Source organism: Nestor notabilis, unplaced genomic scaffold, assembly GCF_000696875.1.
Source record: "Nestor notabilis isolate BGI_N333 unplaced genomic scaffold, ASM69687v1 scaffold4399, whole genome shotgun sequence".
Taxonomy (NCBI): domain Eukaryota; kingdom Metazoa; phylum Chordata; class Aves; order Psittaciformes; family Psittacidae; genus Nestor; species Nestor notabilis.
Window position 1 is genome coordinate 109,058 of NW_009943112.1, and position 18,937 is coordinate 127,994.

The 18,937-nt window shown below is 38.2% G+C and overlaps 2 protein-coding genes across 2 annotated transcripts in view; both read left to right on the top strand.

Moving 5' to 3' along the window:
• LOC104411335 (macrophage mannose receptor 1-like) overlaps positions 1–10,662 on the top strand; it is a 30,152-nt gene extending 19,490 nt beyond the window's left edge. Inside the window, exons 20-30 of the mRNA XM_010021729.1 lie at positions 1,423–1,559; positions 2,586–2,700; positions 3,070–3,266; positions 3,428–3,518; positions 4,856–5,088; positions 5,896–6,061; positions 7,904–8,056; positions 8,500–8,616; positions 8,837–8,998; positions 9,815–9,847; positions 10,502–10,662. Of these exons, the coding sequence (XP_010020031.1) occupies positions 1,423–1,559; positions 2,586–2,700; positions 3,070–3,266; positions 3,428–3,518; positions 4,856–5,088; positions 5,896–6,061; positions 7,904–8,056; positions 8,500–8,616; positions 8,837–8,998; positions 9,815–9,847; positions 10,502–10,662 (1,565 nt within the window). The remainder of the gene's footprint in view (positions 1–1,422; positions 1,560–2,585; positions 2,701–3,069; positions 3,267–3,427; positions 3,519–4,855; positions 5,089–5,895; positions 6,062–7,903; positions 8,057–8,499; positions 8,617–8,836; positions 8,999–9,814; positions 9,848–10,501) is intronic.
• A 2,666-nt stretch (positions 10,663–13,328) lies between these two features.
• The window catches only part of LOC104411336 (macrophage mannose receptor 1-like), a 32,219-nt gene continuing 26,610 nt past the window's right edge, over positions 13,329–18,937 (top strand). The window contains 5 exon segments of the mRNA XM_010021730.1: positions 13,329–13,389; positions 15,204–15,365; positions 16,297–16,410; positions 17,473–17,619; positions 18,862–18,935. Of these exon segments, the coding sequence (XP_010020032.1) occupies positions 13,329–13,389; positions 15,204–15,365; positions 16,297–16,410; positions 17,473–17,619; positions 18,862–18,935 (558 nt within the window).

Consider the following 18,937-nt stretch of genomic DNA (forward strand, 5'->3'; position numbering starts at 1 on the left):
ATTGGTCCAGAAAGGAATAGCTATCCCACTGGTGGCTGCCATGTCTACTAGCTCTGTATACGTGGCTCAGCATTCCTGAGCTTGTCTCTAATGATACTAAAAGTTTACATGAGGGAAACTGAGTTGGACCATCAGCGAAGAATGAAGCTTGAGTTGACAACAAAAATCTAGGTAATGTAAGCTAGACCTCTGAAGTCTCATTATGGTCACGTGGAGATCTCACCTGCACAGTCAGTGCTACCCAAAAAGCGATTGATTTACTTCAGTGCAGTATTTGGTTGCCTACATGTAGGTGACTGTAGCCACCTGTGATGTCCTAGAGTTGACCCACCTGACTGAAAGTTTCCCACAGGAACAGTGCCATATCTGTCAGTTCTCTGCAGGCACCTTGTGTAACCTCTCAAATGGCACTTTGTACCTCTGTTTAGACAAATGAATCCTGCCTTAGCTCTCTATTGACTATAATAGTAACTTAGAAAGCCTTGTGTGTATCTTGACAACTGAAATGAGGTATCTTAATCTGCAGACTGAATGCCTAGATATTACATTAACTTGAGAAGCTAGCGCCCAGAAAATGGTACATATTTCATAAAGTATGTTTGAACACTACATTGTGCCCTTATCTTGATCCATTGTTTCCTATCTTAACCATTTCTGATCCATTTTCTTTTCAAATTTACTTGCTGGTATATTTTCCCTGCTGCCTGTAATGTGATGATGCCATAGCTTGAACAAATCATAAACAGGTACACATGCTGTGGAGAGCCCTGGATAAGGAGCAGAAGGGTAAGGCAGTTCAAATTAAGCACAAGTGGCTACAGCTGTGCTACTATTAGAGCTTCAAATGGCTCATTCAAAGCTGCCATGGTTACTTTACCTTCAGATCAAGCTTCAGCCTGAAATATAAAATAGAGAACATTGTGTTCTGCTAAAAAATAACCCAACCAAACAAAACACCCCAAAAACCACAACCCCAAACAAACAAGAAAACCACCTAAAAATGAAGGTGTTGATTGGTTTTTGTCATCCTTTTCCTCCCATAATTCTCCTACTCACTCTTTGGTGGATACGGGTGGTGAGGGCGGAGAAAGTAGAATGAAGATGAGGTTAATTAATTAAATTAATTAATTAAAAAATACCAGAGTATTTTTTCTGAGTCACTGGCCCTTTCTTCTTAGTCCTTTATTATGTTTTTCAATTGCTGGATGATAGCCCAGTAACTAACAGTGCTGAGCAGCTAAAGTCCATAAACATCTCTGTTCATAAAAAATAGTTGACTGCATAAATGTGGTGCATGGCTCTCTTACTTTCAAGGTCTGAACAGTAGAAATTATCTTCTTTCTAACTCAAAATTTAAGACGTGAGAAATTATTGTTACAAATACTATAACATCCTGACTTGCTTATTCAATCTGATTTTTAGGCTTGTGGCATGACATAAACTGTGGTTCCTCCAATAAATTTGTATGTGAAAAATATAACAGTTCTATTAATTCAACATTTGCTTCTCCATTGCCTCCTGGAGGATGTCCAGAAAGTTGGCTTTTCTTTAACAACAAGGTATGTCAACAAGTATGTTCAGCAAATTGTGTAAAGCAGTGTAACTGTAAAAGTCAAGGATTTATGGTTATAAAATAAATCTGGAGAGTAATTATCCAGTCATAACATGCTGGTTGGCTGGCTGGGCTTTTTTGAAGGTGTCTATAGCATTTAATTTCACAGTGAAATACAGTAGAAATAGATGTATGCTGAATAAGTTTCAGAAAACGTAGTTTGCACAGGCTTAATATTATACTGCTACTGTTTAAGAAAACCCATCCTCCTCCCCATCTCCTGTTTCATTCATTTATGTTCGAAACAGAAATTTGTAAAAGTCAGTCTTAAAAAAAAAAAACCAAAAATTTAGATGGAATAGTTTAGAAAGAATGTACTTGAGCAATCCCTTTGCCTTGTACAGGGTTCCCAAAACTTTGAGTTCAGAAAGATGATGCCAAACTACAATTGGTTTGAGTATAGTTTTACATTCACACATGATCTAGAAATCTTCATTGCTGTAAGAAGAATTTGTACCAATCTGAGTTGAAGCTCCATTTGCCAAAAGTTGTGTTGCCTACTTTATATACACTGGGCTACCGTTGCATCCTCAGAATGTTAGGTCGATGCATCAAAGGCTATTTCATACACTTTGGAGAGATGAACAGTCATAACCACAGTCACTGGAAGCAGGAGAAGGCACAGTAAGGATCACTCTCTGCAGCTGTTTCACTTAAAGCCACATTTTCCTGGTATTAAATGATCCCTCTGTTAAGGGCAGGCAGAAAATGTGAAAAGGGATTATGTACTTGACATCCTTACAATATGTTCGGATGGTACTAGACTCCTGGATTACACTTTCTGCAATGAGAGGGGCAAATTATCTGCCTGGGTAGACATACATACTTTCTACTTTTGAGATCTGTCACTTATTTTAGCCCTGATCTCTTTTTCTGAAGAAACATACATCCTATATGTAGCTAATAGGTATTAGTCACTTACAGCAGTTCCCATCTTTGTTAGTTTGAATGAAATGCTTGCTTTTTTTTCCAGTGTTTCAAAATATTTGCTTCAAATATAACAAGAAAGCTCACGTGGCATGCTGCACGAGATACTTGTATTGATCTGGGAGGAAACCTGGCTACCATACCAAATAAAAAAGTGCAAGGTACATATGTGCTCTAGTGAAAGAAAAAAATACTAATCTCTCACTAAAGACACTGTAATAGATTATGGGATTATCTGTTGAAAACTGCTTATTAACCAGGTCAATTTATGCTTTATTTTAACTCCAAAGTGTGAAACAATAGCTAAATTATTTCATATAAGAAATAAAGTGTGTGTTTCTAGTTCTTTCAGTTTCTGTTTTCATGAAACTTCCAGTCTGCTTTGAGTGTGGTTGCACAGATCCCTTGAACTGACAAGCATCTGGGAAATGTTGTACTTTAATATGGCCCCAGTTCTGGGCTTTTGCACATTTTTCCTGTTTTAGGTAAGTCATAGTGAGCTTAATGAAAAAATCTCTGCTTCCCTCCAGCTTTCCTCTTTTATCATTTAAAGGATACCACAACTAATGTTTGGATTGGGATGAATGATATAAATAAAGAGTACACATTTCTTTGGACAGATGGAAGCACTGTTTCCTACACCAACTGGGCTAATGGTGCACCAGAAAAGGCACAATTCTACTTTGACTATTATGACTTGGAAACATTGAGGGACGCCACTGTGGAGGTACAGGAAATTTAAATAACCTGCTTATTTCAGGCAGCTAGATGATTTTCCTCCTCTCCCTCCTCTCCGCCATCAGGCTTGCACTAGGAGTATAGGAGCTTCAGCTCACCACCTCCTGACTGACTTTTTGTAACAGCTGGGGTTTTATCCCTCTCCTTCAGACAGATTGTGTCATCATCATGAAGTTAGATGGGAAATGGAGAGATGATAGCTGTGACAACGAGAGAGGCTATATATGTCAGATGAATTCACGTGAGTTCTGTTTAACCCAGTCTCCTAAACTGAAAAACATCTTGGGTAGATAAGTTTGAATTTACAAGCTGACGTGATTTCTTTCAGCTTTGAATCTCATTCTGAGCATCTCAGGCTTTCAGAGCTCCACCAGTTTTAAGGCTTTATTACAATTTGTTCCACAGAAATTGCAGGAGAAGAACCACTATCTTAATAGGAGTTTTGTACCTAAATAATGAATAACACTACAGAATAGGAGATGGAAATGTATTTCTTCTCAGTGAAATATGAGGCTTTTAGACATCCTCTTTAAATGCAGTGTAAAACCATGCTCTTGCAGTGATCCACCTGTACTCCTGGCTGTCTCTGAGCAGAGCATTTAATCTTCTCTTGACATTTCTACTGAACACATGTGATGTCTATTAAAATGTACAGCCTTTTGGCTGTGTCTTTGTTGTAGAAGAATATTGATTTCTTTATTTTGACTTTTTTGGCATCAAAATGAGCAATGAATGTTGACTCTGCTGCTGGAGAACTGTAATTATGTAAATCCCTGCTGCCCAGCCATATAGTGGGAATAGAGAAGGCAAAGCACAGATAACAGTTTTGCCTCACCTTTATTACAGCATCATTAAAAACTATTCCTCCCACTTCAGCCAGCTTCGGTAGCTTGTTCACTCTCATAGTTAACTTCCTTGTAAGAATCCCCCTCTCCCTGCACAGCAAACATAGTTTTAGGGTGGCATTTTTAGTTTGCTTAATTCCAGTTATAGTTCCTCTGAATGCATTTCAAGGGAGGAAATACACACAGCCTGACTCAAATGTGGAGGCAATTGTTCAGGTGGCCCATATAGACAGGCTAAAGACTTTGAGTGAAGAGGGAGTGGTGATCAAGTATCAAAGCTGTGTGACAAGAGGGTACAATAGTAAATGCCTTAAACATCTAGGCCTATGTCCTCTCCACCAGTGATATGAGATAGGTGTATACTCAGATACCCAGATTTCGTCAAAATACCTTAAAGCATGGGAACTCAAATATCCAATTTATAAGTCTTAGTCTGCACTAGTCAGGCCTCTAAGTGTATACTCTCTACTTCAGAGCATACAGGATTTCACTTCTTTTTTTACAGTGACAGATTTGTTTCATGTTTTACAACAAGTTTATTTTGGGCTTTTTTGGTTTGGCTTTGGATTTTGGTGGTTATGTATGTGTTTATTTTTCACAAATTGTTCACAATCTTAAATAAAGATTTTTGTCTTATTGTTAATATTGAACCTTTGATCTATTTTTTTGATGGCTTCCATGCTAAAGATGAGCTGTATCTTGTAAATTCATGCATTCAGTTTTTCCTCCATAGTTACCACACTGTCCGAAGTACTAACAACAAATCCATCCTCTGGCTTTGCCCATTATGGTGACAGTAGCTATTCAATCATCTCATCTGAAATGCAATGGGAAGAGGCCAGAAAAAATTGCCAAGACAAATCTGCAGAACTTGCTAGCATTTTGGATGCCTACATCCATTCATTCCTCTGGATCCAGATGCTGAAATATGGAAAACCTGTATGGATTGGTCTTAACAGCAATATGGTAAGTGCTGGACAGATGGGAGGTGCAAGTACTTGGTGAGGTCTCCTCATCTTCATAGACCTGCTGAGTGCCCAGTTCATAATAGTGCTAATACAACTGTACACTAAAATGGCTTTACTCTGCATATGCATGGGTTTCTAATGGACCTGTTAAAGATACTCAAAGACTTTCATGCACCAAATGGAGTAAAATGTCACAGAAAAGATTAAGTAGGTAGCAAGAGATGAAAGCAGAAAGCTCTAGAAAATGGTAAAAGAAATAAAGGTGCAGACTGAGCCACAAGCAAGGATGTGCAGCTATTGTTAGATAACTGTTAGCCATTCTGAAAGTCTAACTCCCTGTTATAGAGTGCTACTTATAACTATTATTATATTAATAAATGTTATTATGAGTATTAGAGAGATATTTTAAGATTTTGACTGTAAATCTCAAGTATTCTTTAGCTGCCAGAAAACTCCCTGGTTTAATTTAAATAAAGCAGAGCAGAGGGAAATTCTCTGTAATTACTTCTCTTGATATGGGATTTACTAAATGAGTCTCATCCAAGTTACTTGCCATGTTGTAGAAGTTTGTGTTTCCTCAGAAAAGCCCTGCTGAAAGCAATGCACTGCTGAACACTGTTCATACGTAGTACTTATGTAACTCAGAGCACCCAGTGACATTGTTTAGAACAGTGAATGGTGTTTAAAATAAAGAGTATCACAGGGCTGCTTTTTTCTGAAAAGCTCAAATAGACATAGAACACTATATTGATGTGTCAGAGCTTTTTGTGTTAAAAAACTGTTACCAGAACTTCTTTGTTTTCAGACTGGCAGCTATTACAAATGGACCGATAACTGGAAAACCAGGTACACTGAATGGGCAGCAGGGGAACCAAAGGAGAAAAATGCTTGTGTCTACCTAGATCTTGACAGTACTTGGAAAACAGCATCCTGCAATGAAAGCTACTTTTCAGTTTGTAAGATATCAGATGGTAAGCAAATGAATGTAATAATTTTAAAGACTCATTCCTAATTCCATTAGTCTGTCTAATCCTACAAACTGCTCTGGCTTGGGCTAAAACCCTCAGAAGACACCACCTACCTCCCCAGCAGAATGTGAAAGTTTGCTTGGGCAGCGAAGAGATTCAGAGCAGCCCTGCGGAGAAGGACTTGGGGGTGGTGGTTGATGAGAAACTGAACATGAGCCAGCTTCAGTGTGCGCTTGAGCCCAGAAACCAACCGTATCCTGCGCTGCATCAAAAGAAGTGTGACCAGCAGGTTGAAGGTGATCCTGCCCCTCTACTCTGCTCTTGTGAGAACCCACTTGCAGTATTGTGTACAGTTCTGGTGTCCTCAACATTAATGACATGGAGCTGTTGGAGTAAGTCCAGAGGAAGCCACGAGGCTGGTAAGGGGGCTGGAGCACCTTCCCTATGACGACAGGCTGAGAAAGTTGGGGCTGTTCAGCCTGGAGAAGAGAAGCTGAGTGGAGACCTCATAGCAGCCTTCCAGTATCTGAAGGGGGCCTACAAGGATGCTGGGGAGGGACTCTTCATTAGGGACTGTAGTGGTAGGACAAGGGGTAACAGCTTCAAACTTAAACAGAGGAAGTTTAGATTAGATATAAGGAAGAAGTTCTTTACAGTGAGGGTGGTGAGGCACTGGAATGCGTTGCCCAAGGAAGTTGTGAATGCTCCAACCCTGGAGGTGTTCAAGGCCAGGTTGGACAGAGCCTTGGGTGACGCAGTTTAGTGAGAGGCGTCCCTGCCCATGGCAGGGGAGTTGGAACTAGATGATCTTAAAGTCCTTTCCAACCCTGACTATTTTATGATTCTATGATATACGAATTCAGGCACATGAAAGCTTCCTGTGCAAATGGATATGCCTGCACTGCTTTCGTGGTAGTCATAACTGTCTGCATAAATTTATATCTCAAAATGTCTTTGAGATATTTTGCTTTTTGAGATGTGAGCATAAATCACATGAGATTGTACTGTAAGTGCCGGGAACATGCACTAACTGTATGGACTACAGCAACTGGTTAAGTTCCCACACAGGTGTCACTGAGCCAAAATACAGGTAAGAGTTTCACTCCTATTCACTGTTGCCAGAGCTAAAGCAGTTCTGACATAGGTAGAAGGGCCTTGGGAATGTGAATAGTACTTTAACTCTTTGTAGAAGTGTGCAGAGGCTTGGTTTCTTGTAAATTTTGTAGAATTGTGTTGTTTTCTCTCCTTCAGGTTTTAAGGCTACATAATGTAGTCTGTTTCTGATGAGATTCAAGATAGATTTTTCCCCTTGAAGGTGGCTTCCAAGCTAAACTCAGTGGTACATTGGGTCTACATACGCAGTGCAAGAACTGCAGACAGATAGAAGTTAATTGCACACGTGATCAGAAACAGAGACTAATTTGGCAGAGACATGTTCCCTTGTATAAATTGACAACATACAGAGACCAGGCAGCCACAAAATATGGGACTGTGGTATTCAATGATTTGTTACCTTACAATAGTTTTCTGTGTTGTGAGAATGCAAATTCAGGATCTATATCACCCCTCAGGGTTTGATTTCTTCGGAGTACTGACAAGGCAGTTAATTAGATGCTGTAGGATGTCATTTATTTCCTTGTCCTGAGATTGGAGAAATAAAATGTATCACACTATTGGTTGCCTGACTCTTCCCGTTGTCTGAGCTGGAGGAATATAGGAATAGTCAGGAGTAGAGGTCCAGCTAGTTAAAGTTGGTTTAGAGAAATCCCACATTATTTACACACATATCCTACTCATTGGTTACTCATAATGCAATACCAATTTCATACCATATGACTTCTTCAGCTATAGCTCCTACAGACCCTGCTCAGCTTCCTGGAGACTGTCCTGAAGCAGCCGACCTCAGAGCTTGGATCCCTTACCATGGCCACTGCTACTACATTGAAACATCAGCTGGGACAAGCTGGGCACTGGCATCCCTTGAGTGTGCTCAGTTGGGTGAGAGCCTTCATTATCAACCTATGAGAGTTGTTTGAAAGTTTATACAAAACTCACATTAAAATGTAAAATCATTGGTATAAAAAAAGAGTCATTAGAAATACTTTATTTACCTACCAAGGTATTCTAAATCTGGCACAAAGAAAATAAACTGACACAAGTGACTTTGTGCAGCCTTCTGTCCTCCCAGGGGCTGCAGCCTCCCCAAGTGTAGAGCTCTCCATCAGCTCCTGGCTTCTGGAGCAACATCTTGGGGCAGTGGTGGGGGAGCACAGCCACGAAGCACCTCGAGGTCTCTGTTCTACTCAAGAAGCAATGGGGAAGCCATCAGGGTAGTGTGCAAAATGCTTTCAAAAGTTATTGCTTGTACAGACTTGAAAGAGGAGGTCATTCCAGTACTTGCTCAGGTAGGTTATGGTTATTTGCTTCTTAATGCCTTTCAGGTGCTACCTTGGTTTCAGTAGAAAACATGGATGAATCTGACTTTCTGATCCATACAGTGCAACCACTTGGAAATAAAGAAGGAGGCTTATGGATAGGACTTTATCGAAACGTGGATGGTAATGTCTTACGTTCAATATTTAATTGAAAAATGAGAAAAATGAGGATAGATATTGTTACAAAAAAAAAAAAACAAAACAAAAAAACCAAAAAAGACATGGTCTTCTGCTGAAGAATGGGTTATTATTACATTTTTTGAAGTCATTTGCTGAGCTAAGAGGTAAAAATATCCATGAGAGAGATTTTAAATTTTTTTTTACTCTGTCTGTTGCTCTTTAGGCCAGTGGCTGTGGCTAGATAATACTGCACTGGACTTTGTCAACTGGGATGAGAGAGAGTCCAGTGTAGAGCATCACTGTGTTGAAATAACTGTACCATCTGGTTATTGGAGCAACACTGACTGCTCTTCTGAAAAAGGATTTATCTGCAAAAAACCCAAAGGTAAGTCGTTAGTGACTCAGCCCCTAGTGGCAGAGCAGACCTATTTATGAGTTACTGTTACAGCCCTCCACCATGTGTCTGGAAGTAATTACACCCTGGTATATGCACTCTAGGTTGAGAAAGAGACTTGCAGAAACCTTTGGAATACCTAACACAGATATTAGTACGGCATCTGTCAAATACTTGTACAAACTTATGACTTTTCAAGGAACTAAGTATTGTAACAGTTATTATACCTTTGCAAGGAGGAATTAATGTGAATCAAGCAATTTTGCACCTCCTCTTAAAAAGAAAAAGAAAGATTTTTGTAAAGATCTGTTTCTCCGTCTCTTTCTTATGCACATAGGCAAATAGGAAGATTACAGCATTGATTCAGAGGGTATTTTCCAGGGAAGACATTTAAGAATCTTAAACATCACTGTAACAGCAGAATCCTGCTAGACATGTAGAGCTTCCTAAAATGTGCCATGTGAAATTATACATCATATTCTTGGTAAATGAAAATTAATATTTGACGGAAAACATGAAAAAGTGTTTTTGAGAGAATATAGAAAAGAATCAGTATTTGAATGTTGGTAGGTATAAAAACAATGTAAAGTTTTATGGGAATTAATATTATAGTTTGGTAATCTTAAATAGGAATGTAAAACTTTAGTATCATTGCCTCATTTATGCTGCCTTTTATAACAGACATATGTTTTATTAATGCAATGGTAATATTTAAGGGGTTTTTGTTCCTGTATATTTTTAACAAAACAGTCAAATTTATGAATTCTAATGAAGTGTAATATTATTTCTCTCTGATATTCATTCAAGTTGAACCAAGTGGGATTCCTGTACAGCAAAAAGGTAAGAGCTTTCATAAGAAAATTTATAAAACTCTAGACACAAGAAGAACTTAAAACAAGTTTTTCTAAGCTATGCCCTTTTAGAGAACAAGTCCTGCTGACAGTTACTGGGATGCATGACTGTAAATCACTTGGAGTAATCCCATGGTGCCTTTTACAGGCACATGAGCACTCACATGTTCTTGGTCAACTGGACTGCTGAAGGGGTAACCCTGAGTCGAGAAGCTCAGCACTGACCCAGCTTGTGGCTAACTTTGAGAACAGACACAGACAGTTTTAACTAGGCTATTAAAACTTATGTAGATGTATATGCAAATTTTTTCCATAGCTATTATTGTAAATACTGTAAGATAAAAATATTGCAAACTAGTTTTCAAATAATTAGCATCCCGTATCCGTATGTAAAGTATGCATTTTCGTTAGATTCTTACAAGTGTTCACTGCATGCATTGTGTGTCACTGTAATCCAGATCAACCAAAACCACATTAGCTTCAGCAACAGAGACCTGGCTGCTGGCCAGCAACAATTTGGAGCTGGTTTAAACTGAGCAGATTCCAAGTTCATGCAGGAGAGAACCTCTCCTCTATGTTTTTCGTGTTGTATGTGGTGTAAGAAATTACTAAGGTTTCTCAAAGTTATATGCATTCATTTCAGGAAAGGAAAATAACGAAGAAACTGACTCACGTGTTCATGTCTCTGTTTGGCCACTCATTTTCTTGGCTATTCTCACTCTTCTTGGAGCTGGTGTGTCAGTCTATTTCTACAAGAGAAAAAGACAAAACTGTCAACAGATTCTGGCAATGCAACACTTCTAAACTAATGTGTTGGTGACTGACGAACTGGTGAAAATGGATTCTCTGGCGTGTACCAATTCAGAGGAGCAAGTTATTTGCTGAAATTAAAGGATGTATCTTAAAAGTCTCTAGAGAAGATACCTGTAATCTTAAATGAAATCTTTTCTCTTTATGCACTGGCAGACTCTTTTGTCTCATTTTGCCTCACAAACTTAAGTCCATCAGACCAGAACTTTTATTGTTCCATATTGATATCAATATATTTTATTGTTCCTTATTCTTGTGAAAAGCTGTTTCCTATTATGCTTATAAAATGGTGCTTCATATACTTACTTTTTAACTTAGTTATCTCAGGTAACTTTGGGATAGAAAACCTTGTCATTTTCATTTTATGCTAAGGAAAATACAGTTCATACCAGCAAAGTATATTAAGTTCAGATGTAGGTTTTGGTCTTTTTTCAATTTGATATGATTGTTAAGAATAGTGTGTTCACCAACATGAATTAAAAGCTTTTCATCCTTGAATTCTTCATTTTGTTAATGCTCTGAAACTAATGAAGTGGTTAGTATAAGTTTCAGCTTCAGCCTTCCCTGTGAATCAAGTGAGAGGAAAGGGGAAGTGAGGTGCTCTTGTCTGCACAATAACTTTTCTGTCAATAACAAGGATGGCTTCTCTCCCAGCCACTTTGAATTCAGCATGAATATGCACCAACTTGCCATTTTTAAATGCAAGAAAAATGAACTGAAAACTAAGGAATGAAACAGATGATACCATACTAGGAATCTGCAAGAAGACTAGATGTTAGAAAAACGTCTGGAAGCAGTACAAAATAGCATTAGGTAAACATGGAAAGCAGTACAAAATAGGATTATGTGAACTGTAAATATAATTCAGATAACACTTTATGGGAAGAGTGCTTAGCCATGAAGCTTCTTTTCTAAGCACTGAATTCCTTTTTTTCTTGGCATAAATACAATCAAGAATTCAGTATGTTGGTGAGAACAGGTTATTGCACAAGGAAATGCAGCATACAGAAAGCTGACCCCAAAAACTTCATAACAAGCATCAAGCTGATTGGTCATGTGAAGGCGCAGCTCTGTAGTGCTTAATTCTTCTTATGGCCTACCTCAGTGCCTGCACTAGTCTCCCTCATCACTCTGCAGCCTTGGGGAGCTGAATCCTCACAAGCATCCATTTACACAAGAGGGGGGCTAACGCTCAGTTTTGAGTGGAGCACAACCGGCACCTCGTGAGGCAGAGGAGGGAACTAGGCAGGAATTGTGTCTTCCACGTATTTTCTTTTGGGATCCTCTCTGTTGCAGTAATTTCATTTTGTGATTTCAGATGTATCTGAAATGTGATTTCACTCAGTAAACTGAGTAAACTCAGCTTTACAGCTTTGGGCTGCTTTTGTAAACCTTGCTCACACTAAGCTCTCCCTGAATAGAAATACTATTCTGAAAATAGAGTAGTTATTATTAAACGATTTATTTTATTCCTATTTTTACTGAAATCCAGACATTTTAAAATGAAAATATTTTTCTCTTTTACTATTTTCTAACAGTCAACAAGTTTAGCCAGTTCTTGCAGTAATTTTCCTTAATGCTTTTTACGTAGAAGCAAATATAGTTTCTCATCATATGAGATCTGTTTAGCTTCTATACATATATATCACTACTGTCTATTTCACTTCTCACATTTTTCAGTTTTGTTATCAACTTCTTTTAATGTCACTGATGTAAGTAAACAGAAGGAACAATAGAACTTGTTTGCATGTGAATATTTGCCAGCACAGCTTTGCTGCCTAGTTGTACAAGTATGGCCATGCCAATATAAGTTTCCAGATGAGCACTCTGCTCACAGATTAAAAGGAGCTTTTCCAATTTAGCTCACATTTGGCTTTGCCCTGGAACATCCTCATTAGGAATTTCTCAGATAGATAAATGCATCCTTTTGTTTGACAAAAGTATTCCAGGCAAAATTTTCTCTCCTCCTACAGGGAAACTTACCACTAGCTTATAGCATGGAACATCTTCGCTTCTTTCAGATCTTTGACAAGTAGTTATGAACAGCCCAGCTGCAAACTGTGTTCAAAGCAAGCAACATAACAGTGCAGAAAAAAACCACAATGTGACCCTGAAAGTGAGAAATAATTCCTAATACACTGAGTACTGCAGATCCCGTAAAAATTGCTCTTTCTTCTCCAGATGTAGAGCTGTGACATCATAGTGACATGCAGAATCACTGTGGTTTTGTTTTCCCTTTTTTCTGAGATGTAAGGGTTAGAACAGAGGCTGGGTTTTTAATGAGTGATACTTCACTGCAGGTTTCTTCTCACAAAGCCTCAAGCTGCTTTTTTTTAGAGGTCTGTCCCATGTAGCACCCTAAAAACTGACCTGTATGTAATACTAGCAAAGTCCCAGTCACCACCTCTAGTTACAAGGATGGAAACTTCAGCCTTGGAAGTGACTTGCTCTTCAAAGAGTGCGGAGTTTGCAATGTGCACTCTAGTTATTTAAAAACACCATGTGACAGGATATGTCCTTATTTAGAATACAGTGCTTTACCCATCAACCGTTTGACACAGAGAAGGACCTGTTACTATCCCCACTTAAAAGGATTTTATACATTGCCAGTCTTATAGTCCAACTTCTGGTAGAGGAATGAAAAGGAAGTTAAATTTGCAATGAGTTTTTCCAGGTTCCTACTTTTTCTTTCCCTCGTGCGTGATTCATTAGAGTTACTGGGTAAGTTTTCTGTTGGTTTTGTGTTAAACTAGATATGAAAATGTTTTTCCTTGGACAGCTTTACAGTTTTTATGTATAGACTGATCATTCTGTATTTGTTATCAGATTTGATGCGTGATCTAAAGAGTGTGTTTTATATTATCCTGGCAGTTCTTGATTCACAGAATAAAAGAGGGGACATTTAGGGAGATGTTGGGGGAAATGCAGGAACTTTAAACTGAAATTCTATTCTGTGGAAATATTAGATACATGTATGGGAGGGTGATGAGAGATAGGGAACCATGGAGCTCTTTCCATTTATTTTCCCCATCACACCTATGGTGCAGTGATCAGTAAAATGGTTTTAGAGCAATGTTTTCATGATAGCTGTGCAAGTTTCTCTTTCTGCTTCAAGATACGAGGTATGAGAAGGAAGAACTGGCTCCTCCCCTCAGCCTGACCAAATTAGAAGAATACTTCTAATTCGAAGATGTATAGCACTCTTTGGGTGTAGCCATAGAGGGAAATGGTAAAGCAGTAATGTACGTAGAACTGGGTGGATGAATGTGTTTGCATGAATATCACACTGGCAGCATATATCAGAAATTTCAGGATAGGACTCTTCTGTAACACTGTGATAGTTTAAAAAGGTGAAGCATTGCTAACCTTAAGAGAATCTGAGTTGAGGTTGAATATGCAAGACTTCTCCAATGCAGAAGTGTGCACTTGAAACCTAAAAGTTTTACTGTGTAAATATGCTCATGACAATTAGATCCATATTCTTGCTGGTCAGCTATCTTTTTTCTTTAATCAATTAATGAAAAGATGGAGTGATAAAACAAGCCTATTGAGCTGTACAGAATACAACAATGAAGTGAACTCACTTTCATCTGAGATATACTTGTGGTTTTTCTGCTTTTAGGAACCACAATTTATCAGCAACATAGCATCTCAGAATTTGACTTTCCTACAAGGTATATATCGCAAGCTCTAAACACAGTTTCTCTCTGTGGATCATAGGCATGAGTAGGCTCTCTGATATCTAATTTTATGTGACTTTAGTGCATGGCATGACCGGCATGAACTCAGACCAATATCTTCCTTTCAAAAAATTCCCATTGCTCTTTATTTCTCAGACATGCCCTGTAGGTCAATTATCACTTAAACTGCTATATACTGTTTTTTCCCCTTAACATCCATTTCCTACCTTTTTCTTTTCTCCTATTGTCAGCCTACATAAAAATGTTTTAGCTAAAATTATCCTCCTCTCCCATTTTTATACTATCTTCAACATCAAATTATGTTTGGATCCCTCCACCTCAAGACACAAATCTTTTTGCTTTTCTCACCAACTGCCTTCCTACAACAGTTTCATAAGGTTTTGCGAGTTGTTCTGCAAAAAAGACCGCAGTTGATCTGACCATCAAGGGCCAGGTTCTGCCACATTTAAAAAAGCTGCTTCTCTTGATGATGAGCTAAGAGGAAGTTCCAGCCCCTCCGGGATGAAGAGCCTCCAGAGTCATAGTTCACCTACACGCTTACTTTTCTCCTCCGACTTCACCCTGGAATCTCTTTTTTTCAATCAACAGATATGTCTGGAAACCCATTCATTCCCTTCTAAAAACTTAGAAATTTAAAATAATGTTTTTAATTAAAAAGCTTACATTATTATTTTTTTAGTTTATGCCTAATCTGATTTTGATTTTTCTGGTGTATGATACCATACAGCTAATTCCATGCATTTTTAGAGATTTTGCTTCATTACGTACTTCATTTGTTTTCAGTTCATGTGATGTCAGTCCTCTAACAGCAGTGTTCTCTCTCACTTCTTCCAGATGACACAGAAAGATTTTGGATAGAAGATGTTTCGACTGGCATTCACTATCAGATAAACTCAGAATCAGCTCTAACATGGCACCAAGCAAGGAAAAGCTGTCAACAGCAAAATGCAGATCTACTAAGCATCACAATGATTCATGAGCAAGCATATATAGAAGGTAAAATGATAGAGAGTAAGACCTTAAAATATGCTGCCCTAGGCCTTCAGATTATGAAATTGGCTGCCTTGTCTTCTGTCTCAATGAAGAAGACAGGGCATCAGGGCTGGGTCAGCAGCTGCCAAAAGGGAGATGGTCTGAAGTAGCCTTCCACTAGCTGGTGGTTTTATATGAAAGGTTGGTCCTAAACCTTTATGGGGATAAAATGGCCCCATCCCACCTCGTGCTCTAGGTGGGAGCTACGTCTTCTGCAGCCTGTCCTAGGGGGAGGGTTTCTTCCACTTACCTTTATGCTGGTGCACTCATTCCTGAGCAGGGCTGTGGTCAAATTTACCTTTTTCCTCTCTGTTTCAAGGGTTATTAATCTTTCTAGGAGAATGTATGAAGATGGCTAGATTGGTCCTAATATGGGTATGTTTGTATACATAAACTCCAAAGAACTCCAGTGGATTTCAAATACAAATATTATGGTATCAGTTTGGTTATAAATGGTGTGAAGGAGGCTTTGAAGCCAATCACATTGAAAATATCTGGCAGCAACTGATTGGCACACTGCCTCTGTCTTTCTGATGTGTGTACTCCATGAAAGCTGTTACATAAACATGTTAGCATAATTCCCTTCTGAAAACAAGGTGTATTTTACATCTCTTGTGTTGTAATGAAACAAAATGAGAGAAGTAAATTCTTATTAAGTATTGAAATAGGATGTCAATTTGTCGTTTTAGCTACTGAGATCTCTGCTAAATCAGTATTTATTCATTTAACTATTTTACTTTTTAAGCTGTGCAACTCAGTAAAATGGAAATTAGTGGTTTGGGGCTGGTTTAAACTAAGAAATATAAATTTCTTACTTTTGATTTCAGTTTGTTTAGATAAACTTGCTAGGAACGAGAATAGCGAGATGAAACTTACTTTTTGTTTTCTAATTTAGAGCTAACTAAAAATTTTAGTCTTTCATTCTGGATTGGATTGAACACTTTAAATTTCAACAGTGGATGGCAATGGGCTGGTGGCAGCCCTTTCAGATATTTAAACTGGGCTCCAGGTAAGAACTGTATCTATTTTGTAATCTTTGAATGGATTCTGATAAGACACCAACTAATAAAACTGGCATAGCTACTTTTATTTCAGGAAAGGCCATTTGGAACATCTAGGTGGTTATTTTAAAATTACACTTCCAAATTACAAAGTTCACTGTAGCTGTCAACTATAGCAGGTTCTGTAGCAAAGATCCTACTTATGAAAGCAGAGTGTCATTTGGAGTGATACATAACCCCACAGATCAGAGATCAGAATTTTTCCATAACATGTTGTCCAAGAGCATGAATATAAACCAAATCTTCCAATGATAGCAAAATACTTAGAAAATAATGGCACTACGCTATGTGGAGAAATTCTAAATATTATTGAGAGGCTTACAGAGCCAGCTCATAATTCCTTAATGGTTTATGCAAAATTGCACTGGGCCACCTCAAGGAAGGGAAACAGGGGTGGGTTTGTGGTGCTGTTCACACATAGGGAGTTCTTCTGTTTTGCTTATTGTTCTTTTGGTCCTGTGTTTGCTTTGTGCCCCGAGTATTTCAAGCTGTCTCCTGTTTTGGAAAAGTTACAGGGTGGTAAAGGAATAATTAAAATCTCCTTTATGTTTTCAAAAATTCTGTATCAGGAAATTTCCATTGCTGCTTACAGAGGTTTTTACATGCTACAACAGAAAGGAGAAAAGCTATGAAAATCTTGAGATATACTGGAGAGATAATAGAAATGAAAACTCAGTATTTTTAAAGCTTAGAAGTTTTTGACACAGGGTAGAGTTCTAGCTTCAGCTGTTCTGTCTATGAGCACCAGAATATCAAGAAAAGAACAAGAAATTTCTCAGTACTATCCTGACACAAAGTCAATGGTGGGTCATTACTTCACTCTCAAAGCATAGATTAAACCAGCATGCTATAAACTACAGCAGCAGCACTTATGCTGTAGAGGAGGGCTGCTTCATAGTAAGTATTGAATAAATCAGAATAAGTTGATTTTTCTACTGATAATATGATGGTTTTGTCAATCTTTTTTGTTTAATTTTGCTGTGAGTTTCTATTTTCTCTCTTACTCAAAGGAAGTCCTTTCCTACTCCCTGGAAAAATCTGTGGAGTGATGAATCCCAGAAAGAATGCTAAATGGGAAAACCAAGCATGTAATCAGAGACTTGGCTACATTTGTAAAAAGAAAAGCTTCAGTTCAATGCCTTACATCATACCCAAAGGTGGGTTAATCAAATAGAAAGATTTTTCTTCGACTTCTAGAAAGAGCAATCTGTAAAGATCTGCAAATTGTAAAAGGCATACAACATTATTTTCCAACTAAGATGTTAGGAGCCTTTGAAAAACACAGCTACACATGCAAACTCAGACTTTGTGTATTGCTTTTGTCCTTCCGTTGTGTAATTGACATTCATAGGACAATATTATTATTTTTTTCCATCACTCTATTATTCATTCTTGCAAGACAGATAGAAGCTGCTCTGTCATGGTAACCAGCACCAACAATCAAATTTGCATAAATACAATAGAAATCTTACTCTTATTTGCTCCAAATGAGCAACTACAGTTACTCTAATACTCATGAAAAAAGTCCTCCTCTGATGACAACAGTATGCAATGCAATGGGTTCATACAAGCAGAGCAGGAGGAGCAGCAATATTGACACAGGCTGCATTTCAGTCATGGGCCATCCCAACCTACAGCTTTGATGACAACAGCATGGCTATTAATATGCTACATACAGGAGGGATCTGCTGGAGGTTGTCATCTTGGAATCCTATAAAAGCTACTTTTAAAGAGGTGGTTACATTAAAGTGGAGAAATAATTTCAGAGAATCTTTATTCCAGTATTAACCTTAAAAATAAATGCAGGATTCTATTTTTAAAGGAAGCTTAAGGTAAGCTTTTAGACATATTTAAGGATCTAAGTAATAAAAAAGCTACTGAGTTAATGTGAAGAGAAAACTTCCAGTTCTGGGTTAATTTGCAGTGTTTACTGATCTACAGTTTCTAAGGAATTAGTTCACACTTTTCCATATCTGAAAATCATGTGAGACTGCAAGAAGACATTGAACAGCAGGCAAAGCCTAATGTTAGCCACCACAGGTAGAATGGGAGTCCATGGCACACTGACTGAACTGCTCTGGGGGACAAAGAGGAGAGAGACTGATGTCTTCTCAGATCTCTTTTCTGTCCCAGAACATTATTTCAAATTACATTTCTGACACAGCGTAGGCATTTTTCAATGGTTCTTTGCTTAAGGAGACATAATTCTATTTGCATATCTAGCATGCTGTGCCTTAATGATATTTAGTTTTCATTTGAATGTATTTTGCATTTCTAACTACAGCTTTATGTTCATTCACACAGTCCCACTTTTGTAAAGAGTGCTCAAGGGATCTCATTCTAGTGTCCTTTATTTTCGTCCTACAAAATTGCTCTGAAAAATTGCACTTTGATTTTAGATGAATTGAGAGCTACTGAGTGCACAGACGGTTGGTGGCCATACGCAGGTCACTGCTACAGCATTCAAAAGGAACC